Below are 21,500 nucleotides of genomic sequence, written 5' to 3'. Positions count from 1 at the left end.
TTTTGATTGCCTCTTTTTTTTTCTGGTAAAATATATAAAATATCACATTAACCGTGGTTTAGGTGCTGAAGACCACCGTCTGTCCGGTGCTACGTGCTGATTGTTTTGAACAGCTCCCTCGTGGGTCCCAGTTTAGGTTTGAAAGATTCGAGCCAAATTCCCCTCTAAGCAAAGAAGCAATTGCTTCTTCTGCTTCTCTTCTGTATTATCTTCTTCATCACCTTCAGGAGTGTGAAGGCAAAGAGGCTGGCAAATCCATCGTTATGTGTAGACCAGAGAACCCCAATTCATAGGTTCTGACGGCCTCTTGCTCTCCATTCTAGGGCACTGGGCGACACACACCTGAGCTGTGGGTCCCCTTGTGCGCAGACACCTGCATGAGCAGTTTTCTCACCCGGGAGTGGCTACTGTAGCTGCACTGTGTCGTGGGCATTTGAATATGTTGGAGCAGGGTGCAGAGAGGGGGATCGTTAGCTCAAAAACAAAACAAAACAACAGCAAATCTACCGGACAAGTAGTCTTTGACCCAAGCAGATGAAGAAGTATAGATTCTGCTTTGATTTTCATTGACTAGAATCCTACATAAAAAGGCTGGATTTCAGTTTTTCCGTGTTAAGACTAAGTGGCATTTCTTTCGTGCTGTTTGTTAAGAAACAGACGTGGAAAATAAATACGAAAACTATGCTGACCTGAAGAACTATTTGCCTGGTCTTCTGCAGATGTAATTTGAAGGAGCTGATGATAAAGAAACCAGAGTTCCTTAGAGGCCTCCATGTAATTACAAAGGAAACACTTCCAGAAAACTAAAATGGCAAGTATATTTAAGGTAATTCCCTATGAATGGATGCTGGCCGCCACCATCCATTTTATTACTTCTTTGCTAAATTGCTTTCTTGCTGTTCTCTACCTGAGCCTCCGATCAGTCTCTAGGTGTCGTCGGGAAAGCTTGTTCGAGGTAATGACACCTGGCACAGAGCTGTAATTGTTTTATGTGCAGGGCATGTTGCACTGCGCAATGAGTCCTTTTCTTCATTAAGAGACCTTGAGTCTCACAGTAGGCTTGAAGCACGAAGGAGGGCACCTTGCAGCAACTGCTTTAGTTTAAATGGAATTTCTCCAGGAAGCAAGGAGCACAGGGTCAGCCTCATTCGGGGACTGAGAGGTGGTTGGGAGGCGACTAGAGCGCAGTGTGAGTTCCCCATTTATTACCTCACATCTCCAAGTCCGCCTTTCCCTCCCTGCTCTGCAATATCAGAGCTCAATTCTGCTCCTCTCTCTCCACTGCCCGCGGGCTCAGCGTTTGGCTCTGTGAGAGGAGGGACAGGGGACAGCTGGTTGGGCTGTTGCCCAGTGTGGGATTTTTTCAGCAATGCCTCGCGGCCAGCAGCAGGTGACCCCTGTCTGTGGCTGCTTCCCCAGCACTGTCCCTTCAGAAGCCATCACAGCAATGTCCATGACGGGGTGTCCACTGGGGTCAGTTTCTCTGCAACCTCCTTCCCCCGGGGAAGACCACTGCTCAGCATACCCCATAAACAGTTTCCCTGCTCACACCACTGGGACCTCACAGCAGAGCACTGGTGGGCATGGCTGCCCCAACTCTAGCAGCTGCCCCGTCCGCCCTCCCTCCCCAGCCTGCAGAGTTCTGCGGCTCAGCACCGCTGTGAGGGTGGCTAAGCCCAGCACTCCAGGGGGGAGATTTCCAGCAAACTTCACATGCCCCGCCAGCTTCCAGGCACCCCTCCCTAAAGGTCTGCATCTCCGTCCGGGGAGATGTGGCCTTCTTCTGGGGACCTCCATCTCAGTGCCAGGGCTGGTGCCATTTCTGTATCTGCTAGTCTTCTATTGGTTAGCATTCTCTTGGTTTGGGTGAACCAATCCCTCATGATTGAAATCTTCTGTTAATTGTTTATACAAACTTTGTTCAACTTTGTGTGTGTTTTCTGTCTCCTGCTGGATCCTGACTGACCATCTGGCGGAAGCCAATTCCAGCATGTCATAATTGCAAGAGTTTCATCAAAAGGTTGATGGAACTTGGGGACTCAACAAGGGCTGAGTCACATATGTTGTCACCTGTTGGGAATGGCTGAAGGCATTTCCCCAAACCAGAAAAGGGATGATTGTTTGCTGCCAGATAGCTCAGGGCATCTTAATCTACATGTTATTGCCTCCTGCTGGCCAAACACCTGAACAGCCTTAGGCTAATTCCCCCAATTCTGACAATGTTTCTGTATAGGAAACCCTGACCCTTTGATGTGTATATCTCTGCCTCACCTCAGGACAATTTGTGTTAATAAAAAGCATGGGGTCCTGAGACAGGAGATCTTAGTTCCTTTTAGCTAAGCTCCTGACCCCCAAATGCCTTTCAAAATTATTTCGTCTCTGGACTCTTTAAGTTACACACGGCCCCTTCTCCAGATTTCCTGAACCCTTCTAGATGCTGGAACAAGAACCCCGGCACCATCCCTCAATGGGAATGAAGGATGGAAGGTCCTCAGTGGGTAAAAGAAATAAGAGCTACTTCATCCCTGACATTTCTCCCTCACGTGACTAGCTGCCTGCAACCTCCGTGGCCCCCTTGGCTGCTCTGTGCCGGCGGGGCTCCCGGGCTGAAACCCACCGAATGCTGGCCCCTTACAGGCTCCTACGGCCCTCACTCCCAAGCGCTTCTCCAAATCTCTGCCCATCTCAGACACATCTCAGGGGAGAGAGTAAGAAGAATCACTTTAATTTCTACGTGAAATGTACCACGGTAAAACCTGTACTTTGACCTTTAAAAAAATTCACAACTTGATATTTTGTAGCAGAGACTTAAATAGAACTTCCGCCTGATCGATATTGCAAATTGCCAAGGTAGTGGAAGTCCCAGAAAATCATGCTGAGACACAGCAGGAATGGGTTCATAATGTGAAGGTCAGTCAGGAATTTCTGAATTGCACTGGACAGTATCACAACCACGGTGGCCTGACTTTGACACTATAATCCATCTCCACACGGCACACAGGAAATCAGTGCTCATTATATAATTTTTCAGTGCATGACCAAAGTACTGACAAATTGACTTCCCAGGATGACCATAAATAAAAGAAATGCACTGTGAAACTCTAGTGTAGTAGCCTATAGGTAAGTTAGACATGAAAGTTAGAGATTCTAAATGAATACTACAGTTATTTCTTTTATCTATTTCCTCTACTGGCCTTTACCCTCTTGGCCCAAATTAGAATTATGCTCCAATTTTTAGGTAACTTTAATCTCAGGTAAGAGAGAGAGAGAGAGAGAGAGAGAGAGAGAGAGAGTGAGAGAGTGATTCATCTGAAAAATTAAAGCCTGAACATAAAATATGAAATAGACAATGGACTTTTTCCCCAATGGCAGAAATGCATGGCCAGATTTTGTTCCACTATCTTCTAACTTAACCAAAGTAAATATCACTTTTCCATTATTTTCAGCCACAGATAGAAAAACAGTGAAGTGGTGATAGGCTCCTTGGTGACTGTAGGTTCCATGAAGTGCCCATTTAATGCTTTCAGGAATATCCTACTTTGTTTAGGTTGGGCGTATTGATTATGCTAAACCTATGGTACTCTCCAAAAATATACATTTATGCCTGGAATATAACTCTACACATTTGGGGTGGGTGTTGGGATAGAAAGCAGGTGACACTCAATGTAAGGTTCTCTGAGATTCTAAATGTTCCCCCTCCACCAGCCCACTTCTCCCTTTGTTCTCTTTAATGGTTATTCCTGAGTTACATCATCATCAAGCTTTCTAACATCTCTTTTCTTTTCACATGAAAGCATCTAATTAAATATACCTAGATGCTGTCATTTGGAGTATATTGTTTCATTTGCATGTGTTCCTTATTTTAAAAAAAAATATTACTATATTCCCACTGCCTTCTGGAGTCATCCTTTGATGCTTTCCACATATTGGGTTCCCAACCATCAAGAGTAGCTTTATCTGTCCTGTCCCTTTTGCTCCACAAAACCTCCCCCTTTCTTTTCACCATCATAAAGCCAAACTTCGCATCCATGGCAGCAAATAATCAAGTTCGAAATCTACCCCCATGCCCCCTTGTTTATAACAATAACGGTGCCACTCATTTCCAGTACTAGTCTTTCTTCTCAGCAATACTCAGAAATGTATCCAAGGATTCTCAGATGTTGCTTTTTCATTCTCCCTGAGGTATTGACATGGTACAGACTTTAGAAAACATGAGAGAGAAGAACAACGGGAACTTTTGGATTAAAAAGGGGTAATTGGGACCATTAGCCAACCCCATTTTAGTGAGCCGGTTCACACAATTAGTCTTCTTCAATGGCCATTTCATCATGCTTTTCAATTTCAACCAATGTCAAGGCAGCTTTGGAACAATCAAGGAATAGTTATTTCCTATATGCTAACTAATCTGGGCAAGAGGCAAGCATGCAAGAACTAAGAGAGATGTTCCTACAAGAAATTTATAATAGCTTAGTTTTCTTCATATTACATTTTATACAACCTTTCACAGCTTGTTAATGGCTACCAGAAACCATTTCCAAAAAGCTCAGAAAATGTCCTTCACTCTCCCTCTTTCTTACTTTGAACTGACATTTTTTTAAAAACTAATAAATTTAAATATGTCTATGTAATTTTAAAAAGTAGAAGAACTGGGGGCTCTAAGTTTGAGTCAAGTCCATCAATTTGCTTGATGACCTTGGGTAAATTGCTTTGCTGCTTTGAACCTAAATGTTCTCATCTATAAATGAGAATATCATCTGCTTCCTAAAAACTATCATGAGGAATACATGAAAGCTTACATGAAAGGATTTCGTAAAATATAAAATGCCAAACACATGGTAAGTGCTATCATCCAACACCAGCCAAAGATTCAAGTGGAAGGACAACCTGTCAGATGAGGTGGGAGGTTACAAAATGTACCCTTGGGAATTTCATTCCTCAAACCACAAAATGTCCTTATTTCACATCAGCATTCTCGTTTTTCACTTCTTAAGGAGTAGATATCTTCAGTGATGATGCGTGGAGATATATGGGGCTCTGGAAAATGACCTTACTGTGCTGTAAGTATAAGAAAAATACCCAAATACTGATACTTAAGTGGAGTCATTGTATAGCATTTTGTTAGAGTTAACTAGTAAAGAAATAAAAAAAAAATGATGCAAAACTGTGCCTTTTCTCATCGAGAAAGAATATCTCCCTCTATGTAGAAATAGACAACGAATTTTCCAAGGTAAAATATTTTCTTCCTATACATGTTGCAATCATTTGTAATTCAGACTTTCCAATCACCCCTTATTTATTTTACTATAATCCTCATGGGGGAGTCTCTGCATACCCCCACCCTGCTTCCATCTCCTATGCCTCTTTTGCTTCATCATTTAAAATGTCATATAATGCTGTCCAATCCCAAATAAATATCTCCAGCCTGAACTTCTCTTGAAAGACAGACTTTAATATCCAGCTGCCACTCATCGCCTCCAGTTGGATGTCTATGTGATTCACACTTAACATTCCCCAGACTGAACTCCTGATCTCTGCCCTAAGTCCACTTACTCATATTGTTCTCCACTCTCCCTTTGATTACACCAAAAATCTTGGAGTTGCATTTCCACATCCAATCTGTCGGGAAATCTTGTTCCCCTACCTTTCAAAGTAAGTCCAGAATCTGACTACTTCTCACCAATCCCATAATATCTCTCACCTATGTTACTGCATCACCTTCTCACTGGTCTCTGTTTTCATCCTTGTTACCCCCACCTCCACCCTAAACTCTGAATTTACTTTCAAAACAAGAACAGAGTAAATCTTTTAAAACCTGCATCAGGCCCAGCAGGTGTTGCTCAGTGGTTGAATCAAGAGGTCACCGGCTTGATTCCCAGTCAGAGCACATGCCCAGGTTGTGGGCTCGATCCCCAGTGGGGGGCATGCAGGAGGCAGCCGGTCAATGATTGTTTCTCATTGATGTTTCCATCTCTCTCTTTATCTTCCTTCCTCACTAAAAATTCAATATACATATTAAAACCTGCATCAATACATCCCATTTTATTCAAAGCCTTACATGACCGGCTTCACTCTGACCTCATTATGTTATTACTCAAGTCTGGCTCACTCTGCACTGCCACACTGACCTTTTTACTATTCTGGGAACATACCAGGTGCATTCCTTTCTTATGGCCTTTGTACCAGTTTGTCTGTCTGACTGGTGAGTGCTCTTCCCTAAATCCATATATTTAACTCCTTCACATTGCTCATTTTCTCAAGGAGGCCCACACTAGCCACCTTATTTAAAATTGTAATCCTCCTCTTGTTTTTTTATTTTCTCTCTAAATACATAGCACTTATAACACCAACATGATAGTGTTTATTTTCTGTCACCCTCTATTAGAATATAAAGACCATGAGGGCAATATCCTAAGTAGAGGGCCTTGCATTCAATAGACATTTGTTGAATGAGCGTCTTCAGTATCTCAGTTTTGTAAATCTCTTTTTTTTCTTTATTGATTAAGGTATTACATATGTGTCCTTACCCCTTCATTGCCCCCCCCCCCACTCATGCCCTCACCCCCCTGTTGTCTGTGTCCATTGGTTAGGCTTATATGCATGCATACAAGTCCTTTGGTTGATCTCTCCCCCTTACCCCACCCTCCCCTACCTTCCCTCAGTTACATAAATCTTGAAAGTTGGGTTGTATGGTATTTTAGTTTCCTTTTACTGCTCTGACAAATCACCATAAACTTAGTGGCACAAGACAGCGCAAATTTATTCTCTTGCAGTTTTGGAGGTGAGATGTCTAAAATCAACATGTCAGCAGGGCTCTGTTTCTACTGGAGGCTTCGGGAAGAATCTTTTTCTGTGCCATTTTCAGCTTCTAGCCCCTTCCTCTAACCTCTTGATTCTGTGGCCACACCTTTTAATATTTACTTAAATCTCCTGCCTCTTTTTATAAAGACCTGTGTGATTCCATTAGGCCAACTCTGATGATTCAAATTATCTCCCCAACAAGATCCTTAACTTAAACACATCTGCAAAGTCCCTTTTTCTGTATAAAGTAACAATCACTGGTCCTGGGGATTAGGATGTGGACATCTTCAGGAGCCCATAACTCAGCCTACAACATGTGGAAAACAGTTTCATGGGCTGAGTATATGAAGCATGACCTAACTAGGTAATAGCTGAAGAGATGTGAATGAAACTATTGTATTTGCCAATATACCAGGCACAGTAAGGAATAGTCAAATAGGAGATTGAGCTTCAGTGAGATAACTTGGGAGACAGATAATATAATTTATATTTAAATGGGCACATAGCCCAGCCAGTGTGGCTTAGTGGTTGAGCATCAATCTATGAACCAGGATGTCATGGTTCGATTCCCAGTCAGGGCACAGGCCCAGGTTGTGGGTTTGATCCCTGATAGGGGGCATGCAGGAGGCAGTTGATGGATGATTCTCTCTCATCATTGACGTTTCTATCTCTCTCTCCCTCTCCATTCCTCTCTGAAATCAATAAAAATATATTTTTTAAATAGGCATATCTGGAGATGGAAAGAAAACCAGTAGAATTGGGTTGGAAATGTTTTGAACAAAGAGGTAAGATATAAGGCCAAGAACTTAGTCAGGGGTGAGACATGGCAATTCTCCTAAACCATATTAAAGATGTTGAACTTGGTTCTAAAGGAAATTGTAAACCACTGAGGGAACTTACATAGGGAAATGGCCTGATCAGATTTACATTTAAAGCACATCACTATTGCAATAGGGTGAAAAAATAGTGAGAGAGCAAGAGGGTATGTGAAAAGACCAGTTGGAAAAATGATGCCATAATCTAGGTCAGTGGTCGGCAAACTCATTAGTCAACAGAGCCAAATATCAACAGTACAATGATTGAAATTTCTTTTGAGAGCCAAATTTTTTAAACTTAAACTATATAGATAGGTACATTGTTATTAACTTAATTAGGGTACTCCTAAGGCCTAGGAAGAGCCACACTCAAGGGTCCAAAGAGCCTCATGTGGCTCGCAAGTCGCAGTTTGCCGACCACGGATCTAGATGATAGTGGCTTGCTATTCTATTGAGTCTTGGTTTCCTCTCTGTAAAATGGTCATATTATTATTAACCCCACCTGATGATTGCAATGATTCAATGAGAATATACATAAAGCACCATGTTGGGCATTTAAACTGTGCTTGCTACTGACATTGTAACTCTGAATCAGACCTAGCTACCCATTCCTAACAGAAAATTACAGAGATACTGCTTAAAGGGAAATAAGGTATTGATTACATCTAACACAAGGTATTTAAAAACCAATAAAGCATTAATAGAAGCACCATGGGACAAAGAGCTGGCCTCTACATCACTTAATTAGGTCAAGAAGCCATGTCTGTAAACACCTCCTGCTGAAGGAAGCCAGAGATGACCAGGAGCTCTGAGAGAATTTTCAGTCCGGATTTCAACGTCAGTGAAACAACGAGAAACAAAATCACCACTGGGACTTCTGGCTGCCAAAGACTAAATATTAGGAAAATGAAGAATGTAGAGGCATCTCAGAAGGGCTTTTCTTAGTGTCACCAGGCAATGAGTTATCATAGTATTGTATACAGACGCCGAGACATGGGCTTGACAAGTGGGTTCAAGTCCTGGTTCTGTCACTTACTAGGTTTGTCACTGGGAAAGTCATGTAAAATCTGAGTCTCAGCTACTCTTTCTGAAAGTTGAGGTAAATATGAAAAGACCTCATACATGGGTCAGACTTTAATGAGAAATTGCTTACACAGTGCTAACAGTGCATGCATAGAACGCAAATGGTTGTTACTGTTATTAGGAATAGTATTAATTACTGTAGCTTTTTTTCTTACGTTTATCAGCCCATTACCTTTCAGGGAATTATAAATAGCATCCTGAAAGGGAAGGGAGGCCGGAAAGAGGCCAGCAAGCAAGCATCGCAGGGAATGTCAAGGTCAATAACACACAGTCATCTTTACCAAACACAGACCATGCCCACCTATGACTCCAGCAAGGATTAAAGTGTGTTAGCAAATAGCAGACTAAGAGCCAGGAAGGGAAGATGTAGGCAGGAGCCAAACAGAGAGAATGACAGTATCGATGTGCCAAGAGAAGCTCATCTCCTAGAGTGCCTGGCTCCCTGTCACCAGGAATTCGGCAGCAGACAAGGAGGGGAGGATGAATGAGAACACTGGCCGCTCTCTCCGGGCTGCAGCTGCCCTCTCTGGGGAAACACAGCCACATTAACCCTCCTTGAATGAAAGGTGGTGAGAAGCTGTTTGCAGGCTTCTCCAGAGGGCATTGTCAGAGTATGAAAAAGAACCACTTAAAAAGAACCAGAGAGCCCTAGCCGGTTTGGCTTAATGGATAGAGCATCGGCCTGTGGGCTGAAGGGTCCCAGGTTCAATTCCAGGTAAGGGCACATGTTCAGGTTGCAGGCTTGATCCCCAGCAGGGGGCGTGCAGGAGGCAGACAATCAATGGTTCTCTCTCATCATTGATGTTTCTATCTCCCTCTCCCTCTCCCTTCCTCTCTGAAATTCATAAAGCATATTTAAAGATACATACATACATACTGTACATACAACAAGATGTCTTTATCAACAAATAAAATTCGGAAGACAATCTTATTAGATATTATCAAGACTAAGAGAGCCCGTGTTTCTTAGCTTTCCAACAGATTTGGACAGCCGAGCTTTATAAGTTGCATATGGTCAGGGGGGGAAAAGGGAGATAATCTAATTTTCCAAAGCCAAGGGGATAGGTGTAAGTCAAGAATAAGAAAAGGAAGGGATGTCTACATGACTGAGCCTCCTCAGAAAGGAGGGGAATGGGGGAGTCCCCCGGCTGACATCTTCGCTTTTGATGTCTTGTGAACTCAGGCTGAGCTGAGTGCATTAGGAAAGAGAAGTGCTTCGGTTTCATCTCAGCAAATACATTAGAGCAGGCACTTGGAATGGCTGTCATCAGATGAATTTAACAATTTTTAGAACTAAGAAGTATCAGATGTCTTTGGCAGACTAGATATGATTGATTATGTGTCACTCCCGTACAAAAAAAGAGTTCAGTGGCTCCCCATTGCCTACCCATTACAAGGGCTTTGCCCTAATTTTGGAAAACTTCCCCTTTCTCTGCTACATCGCCATGATGGGACAAGGAAACTCTGAGTACAATCCAACTGGGTGCAGAGATTAACAAGAGGATGCTCAGTCTAAATTCTAAATTCCAAGGGAAAACCGACGGTCCATCTCAATTCACGTGTCCACTTTTGGTCCAAGTAGACATGGCAAGTCACACACCACAAACATGCCTTGGGGAAGGGAAACCGTAAGTTTGGTGGGGATCCCAAAGTGTATCCAGCCTACCATCGCCCTCTCTTTCTCACCTACTCCCTGTACTGAGGCACATTGGGCAGTTTGCCACTCCTTACACTTCCTTCCTCTGGTTTTCCTCCTGGTACAATGCCCTTTTTCTTTTTCTTTTTTTTCCCAAATATATTTTTATTGATTTCAGAGAGGAAGAGAGAAGGAGAGATAGAAACATCAACCATGAGAGAGAATCATGGATCGCCTGCCTCCTGCACACCCACCCTGGGGATTGAGCCTGCAACTCGGGCATATACGCTGACTGGGAATTGAATCGTGACCTCCTGGTTCATAGGTCAATGCCCAACCACCAACAACACTGGCCAGGAATGCCCTTTTTCTATAGGTCTACCTATTGGGAAAAAAAAATCAGACATAGCTTTCAAGGACTAGGTTGAGAATTGGTCAGAATACACGCTTAGATTCATGGACCTTAAATCATATTTTACAGTGGTAAGCTTAAAGGACATGGATCTTAGTAAAGATTACAAAATGACATTCATTGGGGATGTGTTGGTTCCTTACCTGGGAATATGTGTGGATGCTGGTGTACATGTCATGGAGGCCTGCTACTGGGGTATTTTAATATTTTTGAATCCCAGCCACTCATTTTGAAATCACAGCATGATCATCTTTAAAAGCTCACCATTGCTAACCTGTTGACTTAGTCCCAATTGGCATATTGACTAAGCCTCTGGCACAGTCACAGAAGGACCACCAGCCATGAGTGGTCACTCATCTGCAGAACCACAGGGCCTACAAGGTACTGAGCAGGACAGGCTTGACCTGCCACCCAGGCCCACCTCAGCACCATCTCATGGGGCCACCTCTTCCTTATTCAAGTGCTTCAACATCTCTCTCTTTCTCATCCCCAATGTTCAGCATTTTTGGTTTTATCTTCTGGATTAGGTCATGAACTTTATGGCTCATGGTGAGTGGCATGTGCTTTGTTGTCAGTATGAATCCTGGCACAGCCACTTAACTCACCTGGTGGAGAAAGTGTCTCGCTGGTAAAAATAGGGGATAAAATATCACCCTCTTAGATGTGGTGTGAAAATTACATGGCAACGTATATAAAACACATAGCACATTGCCTGGTCCAAAGTAACTACCCAATAAATCTAGTAGCATCATTAAAATCTAATAAAGCTAATAACATCATTATTATTTCTTGGGGGAATACTCTGTATCTTAACCCCAGCTCTGCAACATCAACAGAACCCCTAGTCACTCATCTTCATTGCCACAAGCCTAGTTCTGAGTCTCCCTGTTTCCAGCCTGGTCTAATCTGTGGTATGCTGCCTGGGCTTCCAGTTTAAATAGCACTGCCTCCTTTAACAATTATCCAATTAAGGTGTCCTTTCTCTATGCTCCAGTTAGTTGCACCTGTTTCTGCCTTCCTCAAATCAGAATCCATTTGCTGTGAAGACATTCCCTACCGCCAGCCTGTATCAATGCTATCCACAAATCTAAATCTGATCTCCTGTGGGGATGCATAATACTATTGGTTTTTACATCACCACAATATAAACCCTGGTGTAGCACATCGCATGCCCTAAACTGTTCAGAACGACATAGAAAGAAGGAGAAGAAAGTGGAATAAATGGAGAGCCTTGTGTCTTTCTGATCTCTAATGCATGCCTATCATAGCAACATTGTCTTAAGGTAGTATCAAGTAATGCCCAATAATTTCTTAGCAATCAAGAATGTTAATTCCTTTTTCCTCCTTAACATAAAGACAAGGATGAGTATGAACCAGGCATGTCCTAGAATGTTTCAAGATTCCTGGACAAAAAAGTGATGCATAATCTCTCAATAGTTCATTCTTTGTGTGTTCTCAGTAGAATTCTCTCTTGACAAATACAAACTGGGTGATACAAGCAACCAAAGCTGAGATGCTTCAAGATTCTTCCCATTGAAATGAGAGTTTTAAAGGTAACAATGAAATCACTTTTTTTTTTTTGTATTTGTAAGAAGGCTACTGTCAGGTGACAGAAAATTTTAACTGATTGACTATTCAGAACTGGGCCACTCTCTGTAGCTCACCTTCTGAACTCCTCTCCAGGGAGGAATGCCTGTTCGCTTTGGCCCTCGAATGTGACTTAAGACAGAGATTACATGAAAGGCACCTTTTTGTGAAGGTTACAGGAAGTGCAACAAGAGACAGAACTGAGCTCCCTCGGTGCAACGAGGGGTGAACATCAAAAGAGGGAGACAGTGAAGAGTGGGGGCTGCTTTCTCTGAAGCGTCTCTGAGCGCCGCTGGTTGAGAAATCAAGACTTCAAGTCTCCAGATAAAAAGCTTGCTTGTGACAAAGCCAGTGTGCATGGGCTTTGGTTGGAAATATCACAGAAACAGCATTTCTCTTGCAACCTGTGTTTCTCTCATACAGTATGTGCTACCTGTGAAAGTAACTCGTGAAACCCTGCAAAGAAGTTCTGTTTCATGGAAAACCCTCTCCACCAGAGCCAATGCAAAACTGAATTATTGTTGTTGTTAATCTTCACCCTCGGATATTTTTTTCATGATTTTAGAGAGAGTGGAGGGGAGGGAGGGAGGGGGAGGAGGAGGAGGAGGAGGAGAAGGAGAGAGAGAACAATTGGTTGCTTCCCCCAGGTACCCGCCCTTAATTGGAAATCGAAGCCACAACCCTTCAGTGCGTGGGCTGATGCCCTAACAGTTAGTCACACCAGCCAGAGCCCCCGTGCAGTAGTTTAGGTCAGAAGTTAAAAAAAAAAAAAAAGCTGGATGCCAGGTCCAGGTTCAAAGATGTGAAGTCAATTGAAATGAAAGAAAAAACTTTATTGCTATATTTATTAAATATAAGATTTGAAAAATGACTGACCAGGGAAAAAAACAAGACAAGAAGTGGGACCTCTGTCGGCAGGTGCCTCTAACACCAAATGCCCAGGATATGCCCAGGAGTGGAAAAGATATCAAGAGTGGAAATGCACTGGGTAAGAGTTTGTTTTCTTCCTGAGCCTTTTGGTCTGGGATGCAGGGAGAGATCTCTGTCCCTTATGCCAGTCTGCTTACCTTAAATGATACAAATTATATTTAAAGTTGAGTTGACCTCACTTGAAATAGAAGAAAAATGTTCTGGAATTATTCCTGTGCCCTGTACAGTGCTACAGATACTTTGAGGAAGTATTGCCACCAATTTCCAGGTGGACAAATAATATGCCATTGGATCAAACCCCAAATGAGATAGAGATAACATTGATAACTGATAATATTGATTACAACACCACTAATAAAAATACTGAAGTTTATTGAACACTTACTATCAGGAAAATAATAGGACCGGGCCCTTTATATGGATTCATTAATTCTAGTGAGCTTCTAAGGGATAAATATTCCTTTAATTCTCATGCAAAGTAGAAAATGAGGCACAAGTAAGCAACTTGTCTTAGGTCACATTAATTAACACAATAATCTGGCACCAGTACCTATGTTACCTTCTTAAATATTATTTAACTGCATAAATTTAAAAAATTATTTAACCCAGCATTCGAGGTCCTCTATACACCTCCTACTTCTTCTTCTTCTTACTGGTATCTCATTTATTTGCTTCTTTGTGTAGCAGCAGAACTTCTTGTAAGAGATGTCCAAACTCACAGTTTTTTATTCTTTTTCTCCCACTCTCTCAACCCTGTTAAAATCAGACTTTCTTGCTTTACCTAAACTGCTCGGTAAGGTCAACAATGGCCTGCACATGGATAAATCCAGGGTCAATTCCTAGCCTTTGGCTCATTTGAGCTGTAATTGGAAGATGCTATTACATCACTCCCTTCTCCTTGAAAGCCTCTGCTCTTGGCTTCTGGCACATCACAACCTCTTGGTTATCTCAATGGTCCCTTCTTGTAATCTCTTTGCTGGTTCCTTCTCATCTTTTTAACCTCCTTGCTGAGTAGCTCCAAGGCTCAGCTCTTGGTGATTTTCTGTGATCTCACACAAGCTCATGGTTAAAGTTGAAGGGCCATTTACATGCCAAGGACTCGAGCCCAGACCTCTCCCCTGACTTCTGCACAGATAACTGCCTACTTGACATTGTCACTTGGGTGTCCAATAAGGCACTTCAAACTCAACACATCCTGAATCCCTCCTTCCTCTGAATACCTGAATAACCTTCACCCTTCCCATTTCTCTTGTTAGGAACTCTAGCCTTCAAATGGCTCAAATAAAAAATCTTGTGGTTATTCTCCATTTAAAATGCATACTCTTTCTCTCATACCAGAAAACCTGTAGGTTCTTGTGGCAAGCCGGCATGGCCATGGCATACTCAGCCCCACATATGGAGCCCGAACAGGGCCCTGAGTTCGGGGGAACTGCAGTGGTCAGGTGAAAGGAGGCTCCCTTGAGGCCTGCGCAGAAAGCAAAAGTAAGGTCAGAAAGCAAAAGTAAGTGCAGAAAGTGAAAGTAGGGTAGGGAGGGAGGTTCGGTAATTACTGGGTGTAAAACATGGGACAATGCTTAGAAGTAGACAATAAGAGATAAAAAATAGGAGATAGAAAATAAGATAGAAATCTTAGGTTTTGTTAAGCTACGGTAAAGCAAAAAATGGCTGTGGTTGATGTTGTTTGAGGAAGTAACTTTTATTTCTGACCTAGATTGTAAGCTCTTGTGGCAGTTGCATTGTTTCTAGACTTGGTTAGTTTTGCTTGTGTAACCTGATAGCTCACTGGGACTTTGGGTCTGGTGGGCTGACAGCTTTTGGTACTGCAGGACCTAGGGCTGCTCTAGGGTTAGGGTTAGGGTTAGGGTTAGGGTTAGGGTTAGGGTTAGGGTTAGGTTTCCATGCAGCAGCGGCTGAAGAAAGAAGATGAGGAAGGGACTAGACTTCCACCAGCGTGGACGGGGCTGATTTGACTGGGACTAGTGCCGGCTCAGTCCCAAACCCAACCGTCCAAGCAATCTGATCCAGGGGACCAGCCTTGCATTGATGACATCTTTGCATCGACGACATCTTACTACGCAACGGACCAAGGTATCAACATAGAGTCAGCTGAAGAAGTTAGTGACTGAGGCCCAGCAGATGGTAAAAAAGCGGAGTGGAAGTTACTCTCAAAGTCTTGTGCAGCCAAATCTGAGGACTCTGAGTAAGATATAAACCAGCAACAAAAGACACTTTTAAATTCAAGAGGAAGGAACGCTTCCAAGCTCATTCTATGAAGCCAGCATCACCCTAATACCAAAACCAGGTAAAGACATCACAATGAAAGAGAATTACAGGCCAATATCCCTCATGAACATAGATGCCAAAATCCTCAACAAAATCTTAGCAAATCGGATCCAGCAGTACATCAGAAGGATCATACACCATGACCAAGTAGGATTTATCCCAGAGATGCAAGGATGGTACAACATCCGTAAATCAATAAATGTGATACATCACATAAACAAATTGAAAGAAACAAAAGACACTTTCATTTTGCAAAAATAGTCCTGAAAATGTTAACATGGCTGTAGTTTGGTTTTTCTCTTATTGCTGTGTTGCATTAGCCAGAAGTTTGTTCTTGATGTTTTGGTTATGCTGAATAATTTGCCTAGAGCTTTTGATGATGTAAATAGAAATGCTTAAAAACAAGAAAAAGGGGGATATGTGGAGAGCGGCTACAGTGTTTGGACAGGTTCAAGTCTCGGACTAATGAGAGGGCACAGTCCTCTCATGGCCATGTGCAAGTTTCAGCTTGGAGGGCAGAGCCCTCCCATCCCAGCACAATTATAGCCAACAGCTATAGTTGTAAGCTTGAACCTGTGGTCCCAACACGTGGCCCCACGTGCCTGAGTGATGTGGGCTCGATAGGTTCAGGTGCATGTAGTTGAGTAGAATCAAAACCCACAAGAATGTTAAACGTCTTGACCACGCCCTTACTTTGCCTCGTGGAATCTGGCTATAAAATAAAGACACGGCTTGTAGTCCGTGGCACTGTCGCTAGCTCTCCATCAGAGAGGACAGTGTCCCACCCAGACCCAGCTTTCTTCTCTTGTCTGTCTTTTCTCCATCCTTCACCGCCCCCTCTCAGGGTCACCAAACCTGGCTGAGTTGGCGCGGCACATAAGGCGCCCAATGTGGGGCTGAGTATGCCATGGCCGTGCCGGCTAGAATCTGCTACTTCTTATCACTCCCTAATAACTGTCCTTACCAAGTATCTTGCTATCCTCTCAAAAATGTCCTAATTTGAGTAAATTCTAGCTCCACTAATAAATAGAAGGCTCTCCAAGGTCTCAACCCCATCGCCACCTGTTACCTCGGACCTCACCTATTGCTCTCACTGGCCCTCACTCCACCAGCGACGCTGTGCCCTTGCTGATCTTTGGTAAGCCAGCTGCACTCCTGCCTTGGGCCTTTGTTCTCGTTTGCCCCTCTGCCTGGAAAGCTCTTCTCCTAGGTGTCCATGTGGCAGGCTCCTCACCTTCTGCAAGTCTTTGCTCTACTTACTAGATGTCCATTAAAGACCCTGTTTCCTACTGCAAGAAGCCTGTCCTCCTCTCTGGTCCCATTGCCTTGCTCATCTTTTTTCTGTCTCCATTGCACTTACACCCTTTCAACATACACATAATTTTATCTACTTATTAATACATTTTATTTTACTTATTATTTGTCTCCCTCCACTAGACTATAAGTTCTATCAGAGTTATTTTGCTCACTGATGTACCTCAAGGGTAGGCCATGCCTGGCACATATATATTGGTAACAATTAATATTTGCTGAATAAAAAACAAACACACACACATTTATACTAAAATAAAGACAGAGGCCATTATGTCCTCTATCCTAGACATCCCTCTTTTTCCCTTCCTGGTGCAGTCTTTCCTCGGTATGATTCTTCTGCTTGAAATAGACATTGCCAAAATGTCTAATTCTCACCCAGAAAAACTTCTTCTCCTTCTCCACTCAGCAGGTTAAGGATAAAAGCAGACTAATAGACTAAACATAGAAATTCTGAAATGAATTATAATTTACAATTTTCAGAATTAAAATGAGAGATCAAAATGAGAGATCCATGGTGTTCTTACCTAACCAGCACTGAATCTGAACAGCTTACCTTTGAACTCAAGTTCACTTTCAAAGCTTCCCAGTTAAGCCACAAAGGAAACCCTGACCAACACTGCCACCTACTGATCAGTAGGTGAGAAATCAGGACAATGAGGTTAAAATTGCAACCCAGTTTAAGGAAAAGTAGGAAAAGACAATAATGAAAAATCCCAGTAAGTCAGAAAATAAACTGCTTTTCCCAAAGAGTGCAGGGCAACCAGTTTTCTATAAATACTATCTCTCTACCTTTCACCAGAAACTACCTTAAAAGTTAGGATGTTTGAGGCTCAAAGCAAATATAGTTGTTATTTCCATCACAGACAAGCAAATAAAAACTAATCTACTCTCAGTAAAATTTACTAGAAAAAATAATTACAAAAAAGCATTTGGGCCCTGGCCAATTTAGCTCAGTGGACAGAGCATCGGCCTGAGGACTGAAGGGTCTTGGGTTCGATTCTGGTCAAGGGCAGGTACCTAGGTTGCAGGCTCGATTCCCAGCCCAGTTTGGAGTGCATGCAGGAGGCAACCAATTGATGTGTCTCTCTTACATCAATGTTTCTCTATCTCTGTCTCTCCCTTTCCCTTCCACTCTCTCTCTAAAAAAAAAAAGCGTTTGGGTTAATTCTAAGGCAATAACATATGAGGCTCTACACTATCAAGTTTCTCCTCTTTAGAAGTGTAGCTAGACATCTATATTAATCATTTAAATGCAGTATTGTTCAGTGTCAATGAACGTGGGTCATGGATCATGAGTTCTAAGAAAAATTCAAAATAAAATGACATTTTCATATTTATTTACCAAGATCTGGCACTTTGTCATTATCAAAAGCCTATTGCCGCCCACCCTCATCTGCCGGGGGTTGTAAATATGGTAAAAATTAGTTGACATACAATTTAGGACACCATTTATCTAAATCATGATATTCACTCCTGCCTTTTTTGAAGTTGTATACCTAAACTGTTTTAAGCCCTTGGTTTTGCTTTTATGTTGCTAAGTGCTTTCATAAAATTAAACCATTAAAACTGCTTGCCAACTGGGAAATTAATATAGATCATCAAAATCAGAACCAGAATACAGTGTGTTTTGAAAAATCTTAAAGAACAGAAAAAACTAAAGAAGGAAACAGTTTCTATCTCCCTCAGGTCTTCCCATTTGGAAAATTCCACAGGAGCAATAGGGGCAATAAGAGGGTAGAAATGGCTTTTAACAAAAACAAAATTAGCCCATTAGTACACTCATGAACACGTTAGGACTAAAAGTAATAATTCCAAGAGAAGATAATTTAGAAAAATGCATTTAATTATAAAAAAAATTTTAAATAAAAAAGCAATGGCACAAATCACCAAAAAGTTAAATGATCATATATCCACAGGCTGTTCTTGTAATTATATGCTAAAAATTTATGACCGTTCTCATTAACAGCATTTTCCCTCCTAATTAGAGTGACATCGAGAGCTTCTGAGAATGTCATTTTTCCTAAAATACTACTAAAAGTATCATAAACACGGTTTGTGCAGCACTCACAGACATCACCTTTTATTTACTACACTCTACACTCATAAAATATTGAACATTTTTCTCTCACTTTATTCCTCTTATTTACAGTACAGAGAGGCTCATCTCTTGTCGCAGTATGGTTTGTGCAGTAAAATCCCTGGGAATAGTACTTGTCGCAGCATTTTAATAAATTTACTCTGATTATTTAAAATAAGTTACACAAACAAAAGCTTGTTCATAGGACTGTGTCATACCCAGAGGAATAACTCTTCCTGCAGACTTACTTATGAGTTAAAAAAAAAAAAAATCCCTCTTTGGGTAGAATACACTCTCAACCATTCCTGGATTAGACTCTTATGCATATTTATGTCCCTAGTATGACAATAGGTAAAGCTAGCTAGGACTTTTTAAATTTCTTTTAGAAGAGGGTGGCATACATGAAGTGATTTGGCTTTCACTCGCTTATTATCCTTAATCCAGTTATTCCACGTGGACATATTTTATTTATTCTTAATATGCAAGTCATTAATGGTTCAGGGGTAATTGGCAGTTTCTGACAGTTCTATTTTCTTGGTAGTGGATACAGCTCTGTGCACATATGTCAGATGAACTGAAAAAAATGCAAATCATTTCATATGATACAGCAGGGAGAAGGAGAATGTTATCTTTTGAACAAATGATTCAAAGAGATGAATATTCAACATGTGATCGTCACAGGAATACTGTTGAATCCGGGCTGTTGTAAGCTGTCCTAATTTCACAACTCGCCATACCTGGCATTTGTTATCCTTTCTGTTAAAAAGCAAACTTAATCGGGGTCAGGCAGATGTGAGGAGGAGAGAAAAGTAAGAAAGCATATATTACTGTATTCATGATTTTAGGAGAAAAAAAGTGAGCGGGAAGAGGGTTTATTTCATATAAAAAAAACAACAACTATGTCACATCTGGGCACATTTCACAGAGTTTATGAAAACAGCCTACAAGTTCATTAAGCCTCTCTCCTCTCACTCCAGAGATATTTATTTTCTAATAATAGTCAACACAATAATTAACATAATTCTGGCAGCAGCACAAATCTATAACTTCTTGAGGCTTGGGAGTGTCACTATCCAATGGCTGGGTGCATCTGAAGAGCAAGAGTCCTGCAGTTCCTTTATTTACACTCTTGACCCAGCAAGTGTCACTGAGGAAGTCTGGGGTTGTCTCGGCAGGTCTTCTACGATGGCTTGGACTTTATAACCCATTCAGCATTCGGGTTGAGCTGATATAAGTCCTTCATGTAAGTGTCATCATCGAGGCAGCGTTCCCCTATTAACGACATGTTGCATTTGTTTAATGGGTGACTGGGATGCAATTTTAAACTTAAGCCTGTGTCTTCGACTTTAAATATTTTTCATCGCTTGATATCTCCCATAAAATTATACTAGTAAAACCGGCCAAAAAACATTGGAGAAGCCAATTTTGTGGTCTTTCTATAAAGGCACACGTTTCAAATTAATTTAGGAAGTTGAAAATACTTTGCATGATAGGCTTTTAAATGGTTCCTTAAAAGTGTATTCACCTTTACTAAGGGTGACAACAGCTTTGAATCCACCTAAGAAAGAAATCACACTTAATCCCCCAAAATCTAAGAGTAAAATACAAAATAAAATATTTAAATATTCCTTACGAATCAAGGTAACAATTCCAGGTTTCTACTGGAGTTGTGGCTTATTTAAACTTTAAAAATGAGCCTTCATGTCTCTGCATTCAACTTTTAACATTTACTAACATTTTTAAGTCCTAAAAAAAGAATTCTACAAAACCTACCTTAAAATATTTTCAATTACTATTTTGAAATAAATACCATTTCATTTATTTGTTAACAATTTCACCCTTACCATTATAAGGGTCAAAAAATGGGGGAAACATTTATTTTAAATTTTAATAAAGACATGAGTACAAAAAGTAGGCAAATAAAATATAGGACATGGTCAAAATTAATCCATTTATCCTATTTCTGTTTCCTAAATTACTAACATATGTGTGTGTACTGTTTAGTAGGCAATCAGCAATGGCAAAAATAACTTCTGCTTTCACTAAAAATATCTAGTACTGTACTATAATAAATGTGTTATCTTGGTCTTAAATAAGCTCAACTACTTCCTTTATTAAAATGTGACATAAGCATATAAAAAAGAAAAAAAGTTTTGAAAAACTTTATTAACCATTCTAGAAATTATATCTATTTTAGGAAACTTGCCTTTGCCAAGATTCAACATAGATGGGAATTTGTACAGAAGGAGCTCAAAGTCAGAAGAGAAAGGCCAGACCACTAAACAAATCCATAATACTCATCAACAATGTACACTGTGCTATATTTTACTTCTACTACCTTCCCTTCCCCACAAAGATATAAATAATAATCATTGACAATGTCAAGTCAGCATATGAAATACAAAGAAAAAAAAAATGTGCTTACCAATATTCCCTCCAACTTCATACAAAAAAACTTCCCCTTTCTTGAGTGTCTGGGCAATCCCACTATAAGGGGCAAAACAAACGGATTAGTTATATCATCAGACAGCTTGCAAGTAAATCACTTTAATGTGCTCAGGGAAT

The 21,500-nt window shown here is 41.3% G+C and overlaps 1 protein-coding gene across 2 annotated transcripts in view; it reads right to left on the bottom strand.

Moving 5' to 3' along the window:
- Nucleotides 1-19,364: 19,364 nt before the first annotated feature.
- ARHGAP18 (Rho GTPase activating protein 18) overlaps nucleotides 19,365-21,500 on the bottom strand; it is a 124,040-nt gene continuing 121,904 nt past the window's right edge. For both annotated transcript variants that reach the window (XM_006095052.3, XM_023759151.1), the window contains exons 14-15: nucleotides 21,361-21,422; nucleotides 19,365-20,207 (exon numbers count right to left, since the gene is read on the bottom strand). In XM_006095052.3, coding sequence (XP_006095114.1) covers nucleotides 20,116-20,207; nucleotides 21,361-21,422 — 154 coding nt within the window. In that variant the 3' untranslated portion in view covers nucleotides 19,365-20,115. The remainder of the gene's footprint in view (nucleotides 20,208-21,360; nucleotides 21,423-21,500) is intronic.

Source organism: Myotis lucifugus, unplaced genomic scaffold, assembly GCF_000147115.1.
Source record: "Myotis lucifugus unplaced genomic scaffold, Myoluc2.0 scaffold_150, whole genome shotgun sequence".
NCBI lineage: Eukaryota > Metazoa > Chordata > Mammalia > Chiroptera > Vespertilionidae > Myotis > Myotis lucifugus.
This window is presented reverse-complemented; position numbering and strand designations above follow the sequence as displayed.